Raw genomic sequence first — 16,571 nt, 5'->3', positions numbered from 1 at the left:
ATGGCCATTTTTACTATATTGATTCTTCCTACCCAGGAACAAGGAATATCTTTCCATTTTCTTATATCCTTTTCGATCTCCTTCAGAGTGCTGTAGTTTTCAGTGTAGAGGTCTTTTGCTTCGTTAGGTTGATTCCCAGATATTTCTTTTTTTTTGATGCTATTGTAAAAGGAATTATTTCCCGAATTTCTCTCTCAGTGGTTCTACTATTTGTGTATAAGAAGGCTATTGTTTTTTGTGTGTTGACTTTATATCCAGCTACTCTACTGAATCTGTCAATTGGGTCTGGAAGACTTTTGACCAAGTTTTTTGGGTCTTCTATGTAAGTATCATATTATCAGCAAATAATGACAGTTTAACTTCTTCCTTTCCTATCTTTATTCCTTTTCTTTCTTTCTCTTTTCTAGTTGCTATGGCTAATGTTTCCAGAACAATATTGAACAGGAGTGGTGATAGTGGGGATCCTTGTTTTGTTCCTGATTTTAGTGTGAAAGTTTTCAATTTTTGACCGTTTAGTATGATGTTGGCTGTTGGTTTTTCATAGATAGCCTTAATCAGGTTGAGATAAAGACCTTCTATTCCAATTTTCTGTAGCGTTTTTATCATGAATGGGTGCTGGATTTTGTCAAATGCCATTTCTGCATCTATTGAGATGATCGTATGGTTTTTGTCCTTGACTCTGTTAATACAGTGTATTACATTTATTGATTTACAGATGCTAAACCATCCTTGCATCCCTGGGATAAATCCGACTTGGTCAGGGTGTATGATCTTCTTGATGACACTCTGTATTCTGTTTGCCAGTATCTTGTTGAGGATTTTTGCATATATGTTCATTAGGGACATTGGTCTGTACTTCTCTTTTTGGGTTGGGTCTTTCCCTGGTTTTGGAATCAAAGCAACACTTGTTTCCAGGAATGAATTTGGAAGGCTTGCTTCCCTTTCAATGCCCTTGATGAGTTTAAAGAGTAATGGTGATAGTTCTTCTTTAAATGTCTTGTAGAATTCAGCAGTGAACCCATCAGGACCTGGGCTTTTCTTTGTTGGTAAATTTTTTATTACATTTTCAGTTTCGCTCATTGTTATTGGAGTGTTTAGAATTTCTATATCTTCTTCATTTAACTTTGGCAATTCATATGTATCTAGGAATCTGTCCATTTCTTCTGTGTTTTCCATTTTATTAGAGTACAAGTTCTCAAAGTAGGTATTGACGATCCTCTGGATTTCTGCTGGATCTTTTGTGGCTTCACCTTTTTTATTCTTAATTGCATGGATTTGAGCCTTTTCTTTCCTTTTTTTGATAAGGTTGGCTAAAGGTTTATCCATTTTATTTATTCTTTCAAAAAACCAGCTCTTCGATTCATTGATTTTTTTGTATCGTTCTCCTAGTCTCCCTTGCATTGATTTCTGCTCAGATCTTTATAATTCCCTTTCTTGTACGAACTTTAGGTTTGTTATGCTCTTCTTTTTCTAGGAGCTTGAGGTTCTGCATTAGGTTATTTAACTGAGTTCTCTCTGTTTTCCTAATGTGGGCATCCACTGCTATGAGTTTCCCGGGTGGAACTGTTTTCATTGTGTCCCACAGATTCCTGTATGTTGTATTGGCATTATCATTTACTTGTAGAAACTGTCTAATTTCTTCTTTAATTTCCTCTGTGACCCATTGGTTGTTCAGGAGGGTGTTACTCAATTTCCAGGTGTTTGTGGGTGTTTTGTGGTTTCTTATGTTATTGATCTCCAATTTTATTGCACTATGGTCTGATAATATACAGGGGATAACTTCAATTCTTTTACATTTACTTAGATATGCTCTATGAGCTAGCATGTGATCTATTTTAGAGAATGACCCATGTGCAGCTGAAAAGAATGTGTATTCTGATTTTGTGGGGTGGAACACTCTGTAAACATCTATTAAGTCCATTTGTTCAGTGGCTTGGTTCAGTTCTAGAATTTCATTGTTAATTTTTTGTCTAGATGATCTGCCTATTTGTGATAGAGGGGTGTTGAGGTCTCCCACTACAATTATGTTATTGCTTATTTGGTTTTTCATGTCCATTAATATTTGTTTTGTATAGTTGGGGGCATTCATATTTGGCACATAAATATTTAGGGTTGTCATCTCTTCCTCTTGGATTGTTCCCTTCACAAGGATGTAGTGACCATCTTTGTCTCTCTTAATTAGTTTTGGTTTGAAATCTACTTTGTCTGCAAATAAGATTGCTATCCCTACTTTTTTCTGGGTTCCTGTTATGTGGAGAACTGTTTTCTATCCTTTTACTTTCAGTCTATGAATTTCCTTTTGAGTTAGGTGTGTTTCTTGTATACAGCGTATTGCTGAGTTTTGCTTCTTAATCCATTCTGTCAGTCTATTTCTTTTGATTGGTAAATTAACATTGATAGTTATAATTGAGAGATATTGACTCATCCTTGCCATGATGTTTTATTGTTGTTGGCTCTTTTATTTCTTATTTTTCCCCCTTTCCCTTTAGTGTCTTACCTTGCCTGTTGTCTTCTCTCTGGTGGGCCTCATGGAGTTGTGACCTTCATTTTCTTTTTCTAGGATATTGCATAAAATTGTTTGGAGTGCTGGTTTGGTGTTCATGAAATTTCTTAGGTGTTCTTTCTCGTGAAAGTATCTAATTTCCCCATTGATTTTGAAAGATAATTTTGCCAGGTACAACAGTCTAGGTTGGAAGTTATTTTCTTTTAGGGCTTGAAATACTTCACTCCAGGCTCTCCTTGATTTGAGGGTTTGTGTTGAGAAATCTGCCATGATTCTGATGGGCTTTCCTTTGTAGGTGATTTGTTTCTTTTCTCTAACTGCCTGTAGAATTTTGTTCTTCTGTTGGGTTTCTGGGCTCTTAACTATTACATGTATAGGTGTAGATTTTTTTTGGTCGTGGCTAGTTGGAGTTATATATGCCTCATTTATCTGTATGTCCAATTCTCTGCCTCTGTCTGGGAAGTTTTCTACTATTACTTCTGTGAACAGTTTTTTTATGTCTATTGTACTTTCTCCTGTTTTTTCGTGGACTCCTATCAGTCTTATGTTATTCTTCTTTGCATTATCTAGCAGCTGTTGGATTGATTTCTCTTGGTCCCTTACTATCTTTAAGAAATCTCTGTTTTCATGGTCCTTAACTGCAATCCTGTCTTCTATATCTGATATTCTGCCTTCAGATTCTCTTAGTCTGCTCTTCATGCTTTCAATGGAGTTTTTAATCTCCTGAATATCTGTTTGAATCTGTTTCATGGATTTCATTTCTTATGTTTGGCGAACATAATTTCCATTTCTTTCTTATTCTGGGCATTCACGGCTTCCAACATGTTTCTGATCTCATCTATTTTCTTATCTGTTTCTGCCCTAGAGCCTCTAATCATGTCTTTCACTCTACTCACCATCTCTGTCTTTATCTGGGAGATTATTTCTGCTTTGAATTTTTCTAGAGCCTCATGCATCTGCTTTGTTTCTTCCTGTGCTATCAGTTCAGGGTGTTCAGGTGATTGATTATCAGACTTTTCCATCTCATTTCCCCCAGAATATCCTTCTTGTGGCGTGGAAACCTGCATTTGTGCCTTGCTTAAATGTCTTCTCATTTTATTTTTTGGTACTGTCCTTGGTTTAATTTCTGGGTTGATATTTCAAGATTGCTTAATGTAGGTATCTTTGTTGCTTGTGTTTAAAACCCTTGTGGAATGCTTGCTTTTCAGAGGTGTCTTCCAGATATGGCTTGTGTTTAGGTTTTGAGGCTCTAATGACTCTGAGGCCATTTTATTTTCCTTATACCAGGAAGGAAAACTGATTAGATCAATCACAACATGTTAGTCCAAGTGATACAATCAGCAACACCATAGCATCAAGCGCAGCTTAGAAAATGACACTTTGTGGTAGTTACTAATCTATCACATTTAACTATGTGTAGTATAATCCCCTGTGCCTCTGTAGTGTGGGACCAGGTAGCAGAAGAGCCCGAGGGCGGGAGCGGGGTGGAACTGGGTCTTGGTGGTGCCCTGCGCGGCTAAGCGGAGCGCCAGATGGGGGTGGGGCTCCAACCCACGCCTGGGACCTCACTGTGGCATGGGCAGGAACTGGCTGGTCTTATTTATTTTTAAAATTTTCACATCTTTTGGAATTAGATGAACTTTAAATTTTTCAAGCTCAATTTTTTCAAGCCTCTTGAAAAAAATTCATGATTGTTTCCTTAGAAAAAATACCCATGTATTTGGTTGCAATATCCTAAGTTTCATAGATATTCATGTAAGATCAGTTAAGAATAATTGATTTGAAGCAACAGTTCTTTGGAAATAGAGTTTTCTACATTTAATGGTTTGCCTAATAAAGAGTATATTAAATATAACCAGACTTAGGCTTGTGTTAAAATCCTTTTAAGAACAGTTTTTTAAAAAAGCGATTCATTTTGCTCTTCTCACAGACTGTTTTTGAAATTGATTCCTGGGCTATTTTGCCTCAACGTTTACTGTTTCCCTCCCTCAGAAAAGCAACCAGAAACTACATGGTTATTCTGAGGAGTAATTTTTTTTTTTGGTACCGGGGATCGAACTACATGGTTATTCTCAATGCTCGTCTCCCTGCCTGTTAGACCTTTCTTCGAAGTGGCTGTTTTTCAGCCTCTGCAGTTTCCCTGTTCTTTATCTCTTGTAATTATAGCAGCATGAAGACGTGCATGGTGAAGGGAAGGTCAGCTACATTAGAAAAACAGACGAGACATCTCATGGCTCCTGTGCAATCACAGTTCCTCACCTGTGTCCGGGTGAGACACAGCTTGGGCTCTCTTCCATGCAGGGCTTCTAGGTCCCTGCCACCTCCGTGCTCTGCCATCTCTCAGCCTCGCTGTAAGCTGTGCTCCCCTGGGGAGGGCTGGGACAGAGGAGGCGCCCCTTCCCTTCAAGCTGCAGATGGTGCACAGCACTCCACTTCTGTACTCTTATAGGAGCACAGCAGCACCTGGGAGCATCGGAAACTGGAAACCGGTCTCCTCACAGGCCCGGCATACCTGTTCACTCTGGAAGGATGGGTTACCCAGTAGTGGTGTCTGCCGCGCTTGGAGTTTGAAATCAGGTTGCACACACACAGGTTTCAGTCTGTCGAGGAGGCTGACTGGCCTGTGACTGCTGTTTGGTGTTTGGGGCATTCTCAGTCTTAGTTTCTGGGTGTGTCATGTTAGAAGGTGTAACAGGCTGTTGCCTATGTGTAAATCTGTCCTCTTTCAGAAGACCTCAGTCTTCAGAGTGTAGGCTATGAGCTAGGCACAGTGAGGGGCACCCATCGTCTCAGCACTCTGCGGGGCTAAGGCAGGAGGATTCCAAGGTTGAGCCCAGCCTGGGCAATTTAGTGACTTAAGGAGACACTGTGTCAAAATAAAATAGAAAATGGCCTGGGGGATGGAGCTCAGTGTGAAGGGCCTAGCTTCAATCTCCAGTACCTCAAAAAACAAATACACAGAGGGCAGGCTTTGGAAGCATACAGGGCTAGATTCTAATGGTTAGTTTAGATTTTGTTGTTTTCTAACTATGTCACCTTGATAAAGTTATTTAACATTTCTGAGTCTTGGCTAACGTCTCTTTGGGATGTGGTGAGAATCAGATGATCTGTTTCAAGTAAAGTAGATGACATTGTCTCTGGTGTGAGAAACTGCCAAGTGACAACAATTATTATTATTAATAGTTATGAATAGTGTCAGTGATCAGTGTTGTCATCTTCATTTTCGTTGGTGTTTACAGAGCTGCTCACAGTGGTCTTTGACTCCAAGCCCTTCTGTGAAGCTATGAGAATATTCAGATAGCTTGTATTTCCCTTCGGTACAGGTTATTTATTCCTTTAACAGCAGTTGACATTTCTTTCCAGTTGATGTTACGATTCCAAACAGTGAATTTTTATTTAATTCCTGACTCTTCTCTTGCTGTTTTATTATTATTAAAAGAGAAATATTGAAAGTCCTTCATAGGTCAAAGATTCTTTTTCTCAACATGTATTTTTATATTTGTTTTTCAGAGTCAAAAATTGCATGTTCAAACCAAAGGAGGCAAAGTGATCTGTATGGGAACAGTTTATGGAAATACAGATATTCACACATCAAATAAAAGCGTAAGATTGAAACTTTTTTAGTAATTGCAATTTAAGCTCAAAAGGGGGGCAGCTTCTACAAAGTTGGTGGTATAATATTTCTTTTTTAATGCATTTTGGTTAATTAGTAAATTCAAATTTGGAGTTGGGCTGATTCAATATTATGTAGTTTAAATTTTAGTTTGTGATTTAATACTTTTGACATTTAGTTCCTTATTTGAAATCGGTAAAAGAATCTAATTATTTAATTTGAATTCTGAAGAGATATTTGTTTTGATCATTGATTAAGATATCTTATGAAGAAATATCTCCAGTATCTAGATTGGGTTTTTCCTTTGTATTACCTTAACTTCAGGGCTGTATTTTCCAAGACCGGTTTACTTCGCCCTTAGGCAAATAGAAAGATAAGTTTTGAAACTCAACTTTATGCAGTATTTTCCACATGGTGGCACCTTCAGCTTTACTGCTCTCCAGAAGCTTTTGTAGTTATAGGGAATTTCGTTGTTATAGAAGATAGTTTGTGTTTTTAAAGTCAATTATTGCTTTCTATGAGTTAGCATCATATTAAGAGTAAAAGTATAATTTTGGAAATATAAGTTGTTGGTGTGATCTATAGTATTTTAAATGTTTAAGAAGAATCGGAATCTTTTGTTTTAGACTTACAATTAGCAAGGCACTTTGGTTATAAATTTGCTAAATTTCATACTCATACTGCTAAATTTCAGTAGTGAGCATGTCTTGCAGGTAGAGTATTGTTGGCATAATTGAAGATGACAAGTTGCAACACTAATTGTTTACACTGTTGTCATTTTATTTTCCATCACCTTTTTCTCAGAACCTGTGGGCCGCTGTTTCAATCCCAGTGTTTAAATACCCACTCTAAGCTAGACTAGGAAGGTTTTGAGAGGCTGCCTGGCCGTAGGTGACGGCTCTGTGAGATGGCATGGAGCTTCATCTGTCAGAGTGCTGTGGACTTTGAGGTTTAAGAGGGCACGGGACAACTTGGTGGCTCCTTCAAGCTCGGTCCATTAGTTGATGGCTAATGTTATTTGAAATGATCCTGAGTCACCAAAATACAGTTTTACAGATTTACACTCAGATACAAGCATCAAAAGTTTAATCATCTCTCGATTATTTTCCATTTTGAATATTTTGGCACTCATTAGTTATTTGTTCCAACTTTCATGATTTATTGAATATTTACTTTCTACTTCCTATTGTATCATTTTGTTTCAGATTGAATTTTGTGATATACTCAAGACAGTCTAGATTTTTTTCTATTTCTACTATATATAAGGTTAATTTTTTTTTTTGGTACTGGGGATTGAACTCAAGACCTTGCGCTTGCAAGGCAGGTGCAGTGCCACTGAGCTAAATCCCCGGCCCTATATAAGGTTCATTTTTAAAGCATATTTCTATGTTTATGATTTTCTTTAAAAAACAAAATAAATGCTTATGAAATCTATTAACTTTTAATGTACAGCATTCATAGAAATATGCCTGGGCTATTTGAGAGGCAGCATAGTGTGAAGGGGTTAAGAGCACAAAATTGAGAACCAGGTGCCTGTGTTTGAGAGCTGGCTCGCCCATCGGCTTCCTAAGCTCTAACCTTCTGACCACTCACTTCACCTTTGTGTGTCTCCATTTTCTGGAACATAGGGAAATAGTAATGGGCCTAACGCAAAGAGAGCTATTTGGAAGATTAAATGACTTCATTCAGGTAGAGTACTTAAAATAACGTCTGGCACACAGTGAACTCTAATACAAGGTGTGGCCAAATTTTAAAAATTTTATTCTGGTAAAAGACACATTGCCACATTGCCATTAATCCCTGAAGAATACTCTCCCTCCTTCTAACTGCAGCTGTGTCAGTGTCTTTACGAGGTGTGATCAAAATTGTGGTGAATGCAGCTGCTGAGTGCCAAACAACAGAAAGGTAGGCTTGTAAACATCATAGTGTGTCCTCATCTCCCTCATTCACAGGATCTGGCACTCTGTGACTTCTAGCTCTTCCCCCAAATTAAAATAACCATGAAAGATAAACATTTTGAATCTATTCAGGACATTGAGGCAGCCATGACAGGGCAATTAAAGACACTCATGAAAGAGGATAAGTGTATTGGAAACGAGTAGAAGTATTTTGAGGGAGATTAGTGGCATGTGTCTTTCACTGTAATGTTTTAAAATTTTTAAATACTCACCTTAATTTTTTTTATCACAACTCATGCAGTGCTTACTGTAATGATGATGAGGAAGGTGAAGAAATTGTGGGAAAGATAAGTTCCCTAGTCCTGTCTCTACTCTGAGTTTTAGATTCATAGTCAGAAAACAGAGATGGTAGTTTTTGCTTTGCTTAGTCAACATGAGCACTAGAAACAATAGCATTGTTATTTATCTAGCTGTTTTTAAATTGTGTCATTGAAATTCAGTATCCTGATTTAGTTTTACAACTGAGAAGAGAATATAAAAATTCATTTCCTTTTTTTTTTAAGAAATCCATTTCATCTGACTATTGAATGCATTGATGGAATAATTCTGAGTTTTCCTTTCTCAGTGTGAGCTGCAAAACCCACACTATCCTTAAAGTGTTCATGTTTTTTTAATAACTATATACTACATATTTATAGGAAACTTAGAAAATTATTTCTGCTTATGTAGAAAATTAATTTATAGCAATACCTCTGTCAGGAAGGTATTGATTTTTTTTATCTCTTTTTTTGTTCCATCTTTCAATAATCTACTGTCTACTTGTGATACTTTTTTCCATTAATATTAACAACTATGAATCAGAACCTCAATTTTTTGCTGTAAATTGTGATATCCTAAGTTTAGTTGTTCTAGTTGGTATCTGATACAGTGCATTATAAGTGACCCTCAGTGGATTTCAAGTTTCTTTTAAATATTATGGGGTGATTGGTTAAAATAACTATATTGTGTTGTGGGGATGTTGCTTCATTTGCTTTGGTAGGGCAATATATTTATGTAGCTTTCTGGGGAGTATAATATTTAATGTTTAATGAATAGCATATATTCTTGGAATTTTCCAGATACTCATTAGGAGTGTTGTGAAGGGTTTATTTGTGGGGAATCTAACCAGAAGTTCCCCACTGCCAGTTCAATTAAGTTTCAAATATTCGTTCAACATTTATCTTTTGGTGTTCCCTAAAAAAGTCTTACTATAAAAATCCAGAATATTCTCATTTTGTTGCCTGTATCATGGGAAAAACTTAGAGAAGTAAAACCATAAGCATAAATCAACTTTTAATGAAGAAGGTATAGGTAAAAGGCATTTTAAAAAGGAATTTCATACCTTTACTATATGGCTAAAGAAAGAGAAAATATTTGTATTCTCACAAGTCTGGCTGTGGGTAAAATACCTGTCTTTCTTTGACAGATTTATTGAAATTAGATTTAAAATAAGTATTCCTATCAACCCATAATTACCTTAGAAGCAACTGTAATAGCTAAGAAGCTATTATGTGTACATTGAATACTTCATGACTGTTCATTAAAAAGGAAAGTCACTGTATTTTAAATCCAGAAGGGAAAGAGATTCTAATTTATTTCCCATACAACCCTCTGGGTATTTTTCTTACTTTTTTATATACTTTTTTTCATCCTTTAAAATTTTTAGTTTTTTGGCTTTTTTGTTTTGTTTTGTCTTTGGTACTGGGGATCAAACTCAGGTCCTTGTGCTTGTGAGGCAGGGACGGTACCACTGAACTAAATCCCCAGCCCCTATTTTAGTATTTTTGAAACCCAATTCTTGTTAGATAACAGTTTGAACTCGTAAGTTTTGAAGGACTCATTAAGAACGATGACAACTAATGCCAAATGTGTTAAAACAGTGATGCCTGTTCTGTAAACACCCCAGTGCACTGCTTAAATTGTCTCTGGACAAAACTGCTAAGCCTTCCTGGCAATTCAGTTTTTATGTCAACCATTTTAGATTAACACTTACATTTGTTTAAAGTACCATAGCATTGATTTAGAATCTTTAACTAGACTCCTTCATTTTACAGTGTGAGCAGTATTTGAGACATAAGTACATACTGAATTTTGTTAGGGAAATTTAAGAATAAATATAGAATTTCTTCCATTTTGTTCATTAGAAAGGTACTACTGTGGTAAATGTAAAGTGGAAACATTCTAGAAATACTATATTCACTATGTTAACATACTAAAGGAAAGAAATCATGATAGTTCAATAGAATCACATAAAATATGTGCTAATATTCAAAATTCATTTATGATTTACACAGGAGCAACAATAAAACAAATCTGATATAGGAGTGAGCCTCCTTAATCTGATAAAAAGTACCTGTGGCAAACATCATGCTAAATATTAAAGAGTTGTAAGCTTTTCCTGGTAGAGCAAGAGTGAGAGGTAGGCGTGCCACGGCTCCGAGCCCAGAGGAGACTTCCAGACCGGTGCACCACGGCTCGCAGGTAGCAGGAAGCTTCTGGGTAGGCGTGCTACGGCTCCCAGCATAGAGGAAGCTTCCGGATAGGCATGCAATGGCTCCGAGCCCAGAGGAGGTGAGCTGCGTGGGCGCCAGGAACACAGACCCACCCTACCCCCCCCCCCATGTATCAAAATGAGAAGACAGGTAAACAAGCCACAGAACCAGACTGGCAGATCACCTACAGCAACCCCAAAGGGAAACGAGATGGAACACTCTGATACTCAACCACCTGGACTCCCTGAACTAGCAACGAAAGAGGATCTGGAAAAAATGAAATCAGAAATAATTTCTCACAAAACAGCAAAGATCGTGCCCATAGTGCAAGACATGATTAATAAATCTAGAGAGGATACAGATAAAAAAATAGAGGAGCTGAGGAGCATGATGGAATCCCAACATAGGAAACAAATGGAATCCATAAAACAGATGCAAACAAATTTCCAGGAGATTAAAAACTCCATTGAAAGTCTATGCAGCAGAATGAGCCAATGTGAAGACAGAATTTCAGATAAAGATGATAAGATTGCAATTAGTGACCAGGAAAAGAAAAAATTCTTTAAAATCGTAAGGGACCACAAAAAATCAATCCAGCAGCTGCTAGACAATGCAAAGAAAAATAACATAAGACTGATTGGAGTCAATGAAGAAACAGGAGAGAGTGCAGATGACATAAAAAAACTGTTTACAGAAGTGATGGCAGAAAACTTCCCAAACGGGAAAAGAATTTGACATACAGATAAGCGAGGCATATAGGACTCCAACTAGCCTTGATCAAAAAAAATCTACACATAGGAATATGATTGGTAAGATTCCAAAGACCCAACACAACAAAATTCTACAAGCAGTTAGAGAAAAGAAACAAATCACATACAAAGGAAAGCCCATCAGAATCACAGCAGACCTCTCAGTGCAAACCCTCAAGGCAAGAAGAGCTTGGAGTGATGTGTTTCAAGCCCTAAAGGAAAACAACCTCCAACCCAGATTGATGTACCCTGCAAAACTATCTTTCAAAATTGATGGTGAAATAAGATACTTTCATGACAAAGAGCACCTTAGGAACTTCATGAATACCAAACCAGCACTTGAAAAACTTTTAGACAAAATCCTAGGAAAAGACAAGGATCACAACCCCAGGAAGCCCAGCAGAATGAATCTACCGGCACGACAAGAAATTAAAAGCAAAGGGGGAGGATCAAACAAAAATAAAAAGTCATGACAATGATAACTCAATCCATGTCAGTTATAACCATCAATGTTAATGGTCACAACTCACCAATCAAAAGAAATAGACTGGCGGAATGGACCAAGAAGCAAGATCCAACAATATGCTGCATACAAGAAACACACTTAATTCAAAAAGGAACTCAGACTGAAAGTTAAAGGGTGGAAAACAATACTCCATGTGACAGGAACCCGAAAAAAATCAGGAGTAGCTATCCTCTTTGCAGATCAAGTAGATTTCAAACCAACACTGATTAAGAGAGACAAAGAAGGACACTACATCCTTGTAAAGGGCACAATCCAAGAGGAAGAGATGACAATCATAAACATCTATGCACCAAACACTTGTATGCCCAACTATATAAAACAAATACTAACGGGCATGAAAAATCATATAAGCACTAATGCAATAGTAGTAGGGGATCTCAATACCTCACTGTCACAAATAGATAGAGCAACTAGACAAAAAACAAGCAATGAAATACTAGAACTCAATCAAACTCTTGAACAAATGAACCTAACAGATGTTTACAGAGTGTTCCACCCCACAAAATCAGAATACACATTCTTCTCAGCTGCACATGGGTCATTCTCCAAAATAGACCACATACTCACACATAGAACATGTTTAAGTAAGTGCAAAGGAATTGAAGTTATCCCCTGTATATTATCAGACAATAGTGCGATGAAATTGGAGATCAACAGCAAAAGAAACTGCAAAAACTTCATAAACACATGGAAATTGAACAACACACTTCTGAATAACCAATGGGTCACAGAGGAAATTAAAGAAGAAATCAGACAGTTCCTTCAATTAAATGACAATGACAGTACAACATATCAGAATCTATGGGACACAATGAAAGCAGTCTTACGAGGGAAATTCATAGTAGTGAATAATCATATTAGGAAAACAGAGCGTGCCCAATTAAACAACCTGATGCTGAACCTCAAGCTTCTAGAAAGAGAAGAGCAGGACAAACCCAAAGCTCATACAAGGGAGGAAATTTTAAAGATCAGAGGAGAAATCAATGCAATTGAGACAAAGGAAACAATACAAAAAATCAATGAAGCCAAGAGTTGGTTCTTTGAAAGAATCAACAAAATTGACAAACCCTTAGCTAACCTTATCAGGAAAAGGAAAGAAAAGGCCCAAATCCATGCAATTAGGAATGAAACGTGTGAAATTACAACAGACCCAGCAGAAATCCAGAGAATCATCAATACCTACTTCTAGAACCTATATGCCAACAAGATGGAAAACACAGAAGAAATGGACAGATTCCTAGACATGTGTGAATTACCAAAGTTGAATGAAGAAGACTTAAAAATTCTAAACAACCCAATATCAATCAATGAAATTGAAAATGTAATTAAAAACTTACCAACCAAGAAAAGCCCGGGTCCTGATGGCTTCACTGCTGAATTCTATAAGACATTTATAGAGGAACTACGGCCACTACTGTTTAAACTCTTCAGTGAAATTGAAAGGGAAGCAGTACCCCCAAAATCATTCCTGGAAGCAAGCATCACCTTGATCCCCAAAGCAGAGAAAGACCCAACTGAAAAAGAGAACTATAGGCCAATCTCACTAATGAACATAGATGCAAAAATCCTCAATAAAATACTGGCAAACAGAATGCAGAAAACCATGAAGAACATCATACACCCTGACCAAGTGGGATTCATTCCAGGGATGCAGGGATGGTTTAACATATGCAAATCAATCAATGTAATACACTATATCAGTAGAGCCAGGGACAAAAACCATATGATCATCTCAATAGATGCACAAAAAACATTTGACAAAATCCAACATGCATTTATGATAAAAACCTACAAAAAATCAGAATAGACGGTCTCTACCTCAATCTGATAAAAGCCATCTATGCAAAACCAACAGCCAATATCATACTAAATGGTCAAAAACTGAAATCCCTTCACACTAAAATCAAGAACAAGACAAGGATGTCCACTATCACCACTCTTGTTCAATATAGTTTTGGAAACATTAGCCACAGCAATTAGACAAGAGAAAGAAATAAAAGGAATAAAGATAGGTAATGAAGAAGTCAAATTGTCATTATTTGCAGATGACATGATACTCTATACAGAAGACCCCAAGAACTCCACCAAAAGTCTTCTAGACTTAATAACCAAATTCAGTCAAGTAGCTGGTTACAAGGTCAACACACAAAAATCAATAGCTTTCCTCTACACCAATGACAGACTCACTGAAAGAGAAATAGGGCAAATAATTCCTTTCACAATAGCATCCAAAAAACTGAGATACCTAGGAATCAACCTAACAAAAGAAACCAAAGACCTCTTCTCTGAAAATTATAGCACTTTGAAAAAAGATATTGAAGGGGATATCAGAAAATGGGAAGACATCCCTTGCTCCTGGGTAGGAAGGATCAACATAGTGATAATGGCTTTACTTCCAAAATTGCTATATAGATTCAATGCAATTCCAGTTGAAATCCTAGCAGCATACTTCATGGATCTTGAGAAAACAACCCAAAAATTCATTGGAAGAAGAAGAGACCTAGAATAGCAAAAGCAATTCTAGGTAACAGAGACATGGCAGGGGGCATTACAATCCCCAACTTGAAACTATACTACAAAGCTACTGTGATAAAAACAGCATGGCACTGGCAAAGAAACAGACCTGAGGACCAGTGGAACAGATTAGAAGATGCAGAAACAACGCCAGACACACTCAGCCACCTCATCTTTGACAAAGGAGCCAAACACCCTTGCTGGAGGAAAGATAGCCTCTTTAATAAATGGTGCTGGAGAAATTGGGTTCCAACTTGCCAAAGACTAAAACTAGACCTATATCTCTCATCATGCCCTAATCTAAAATCAAAATGGCTTAAAGATCTGAATATCAAAACAGAAATACTGAACCGGCTGGAACAGAGGTTAGGTAGAAGTCTTGAAGACATTGGGGTAGGAAAAGATTTTATGAACAAAACCTCAGTTGCCCGTGAACTAGCACAAACAATCAACAAGTGGGATCTCTTCATATTAAAAAGCTTCTGCACAGCAAGAGAAACCACCAGCAGTGTGAAGAGACAACCCACAATGTGGGAAAAAATCTTCACCTGCTCTTCCTCAGACAAAGGTCTACTATCTCGAATCTATAAAGAACTTAAAAGAAATCAGACCTCCCAAATTTAAAGACCCAATCCAAAAATGGGCATCTGAAATGAACAGACATTTCTCAGCTAAAGAAGTAGAAATAGCAAATAAATACATGAAAAAATGTTCAACATCACTGGTCATTCGAGAGATGCAAATGAAAACAATGCTGAGATTCCACCTCACTCCAGAAAGAATGGCTGCTATGATGCAATCAACCAATAACAAATGCTGGCGGGGCTGTGGGGAAAGAGGAACCCTGCTCCACTGCTGATGGGAGTGTCGACTGGTGCGACCACTGTGGAAATCAGTATGGAGATACCTCAAAGAACTAGGACTGGAAGTCCCATTTGACCCTGCTATTCCCCTGCTGGGGATCTTCCCCAAAGAATTAAAAGAATCATACCACAGTGATACATGTGCACCCATGTTCATAGCAGCGCAGTTTGTGATAGCTAAAACTTGGAAACAGCCCAATTGCCCATCAACTGGAGACTGGATCAAGAACATGTGGTTTTTTAAATAAAATGGAGTACTACTCAGCCATCAAAAATGAGAAATTAGAGACATTTATTGCTAAATGGATGCACATTGAGACGATACTCTTAAGTGAAATAAACAGGACACACATGTGTAGATACCAAATAGTTTCTCTAGTGTGAGAAACTGAAAGTGTAAATAAGGACTAAAAGGTATAATAGATAATGTGAAATAGGAAGACAAAGGGCAAAGGGGAGGGGGAAGTGGGAGGGGTAGGGGAAAGTAAAGAAGGGAATGGAATTAATATGAGAAAACGAAATAATGGAAACACAGTCTTTGTAAACAGGGAGGGTTGGAGGGGTTGAAGGGAGGGTAGGGGAAGGGGGAAAAATAAGAACCAAGAGAGATTATGTAAAGGTCCATATCTCCAATGATGAATGTCATTATGTTGTACCCCTAAAATGTACCAATAAAAGGATATACATAAAAAATTTTTTTAAAAATTCTAAAAAAAAAAAATAGTGAGATAAAAATGACTGCTATTCCATCTGTTAGCTGCTATTCAGCATGGAATTGGAGGCCAGAGCAAGGAACAGAGTCAAAGAGCAGGGGGAAATACTAATTTAAGGATTAGAAGGGAGCAAATAAAAACTCTTGTAGAGAATATAATTATGCATGTGCTTAAAAATATCAAATAGGAATAAATCTAACAGATAAAGAATTCTAAATAGAAAATGTAAAACATCATTAAGAGAAATTCCAGAAGACCTGAACAAATGGTGGATGTATATTGGGTCTATTCACAATCTATAGAAAATGCATGTTTGCATATTGCTCACAACCTTATTATTAGAGCTGGATAACCAGAATCAATAAAGTGATTATGTACTAGGTAGTAACTTACCTGGTTGTCCACTAGTTCCATAGTTACCATTTTAGCTTTTTTCCCATTATTACTTTATAATGAACTGAGTCTTTCTCTTACTAGTCTGTAACCATAGATAAACTTCAGGGAAGTTGTGTTAATATATCTACTGAAGATGGTTTGCTGAAAGCCAAGTATCTGTACACAGAATCATCATTTCTGTCTTCTGCTGCTGGGGATATTGCATTAGGAAGCATTCATGGTAAGTAAAAAAGACCTAGTAATTTCAGACTTTCCACATAGCATA

General features: G+C 37.2%; 1 protein-coding gene across 2 annotated transcripts in view; it reads left to right on the top strand.

Annotated features, from left to right (window-relative positions):
• Fam185a (family with sequence similarity 185 member A) overlaps positions 1–16,571 on the top strand; it is a 56,549-nt gene that overhangs the window by 7,717 nt on the left and 32,261 nt on the right. For both annotated transcript variants that reach the window (XM_021253961.2, XM_004839728.4), the window contains exons 3-4: positions 6,014–6,106; positions 16,388–16,526. In XM_021253961.2, coding sequence (XP_021109620.2) covers positions 6,014–6,106; positions 16,388–16,526 — 232 coding nt within the window. The remainder of the gene's footprint in view (positions 1–6,013; positions 6,107–16,387; positions 16,527–16,571) is intronic.

This window comes from Heterocephalus glaber, unplaced genomic scaffold (genome assembly GCF_053883595.1).
Source record: "Heterocephalus glaber isolate CG9 unplaced genomic scaffold, H.glaber_assembly_v1.0 deba00000676, whole genome shotgun sequence".
NCBI classification, from domain to species: Eukaryota; Metazoa; Chordata; class Mammalia; order Rodentia; family Bathyergidae; genus Heterocephalus; species Heterocephalus glaber.
This window is presented reverse-complemented; position numbering and strand designations above follow the sequence as displayed.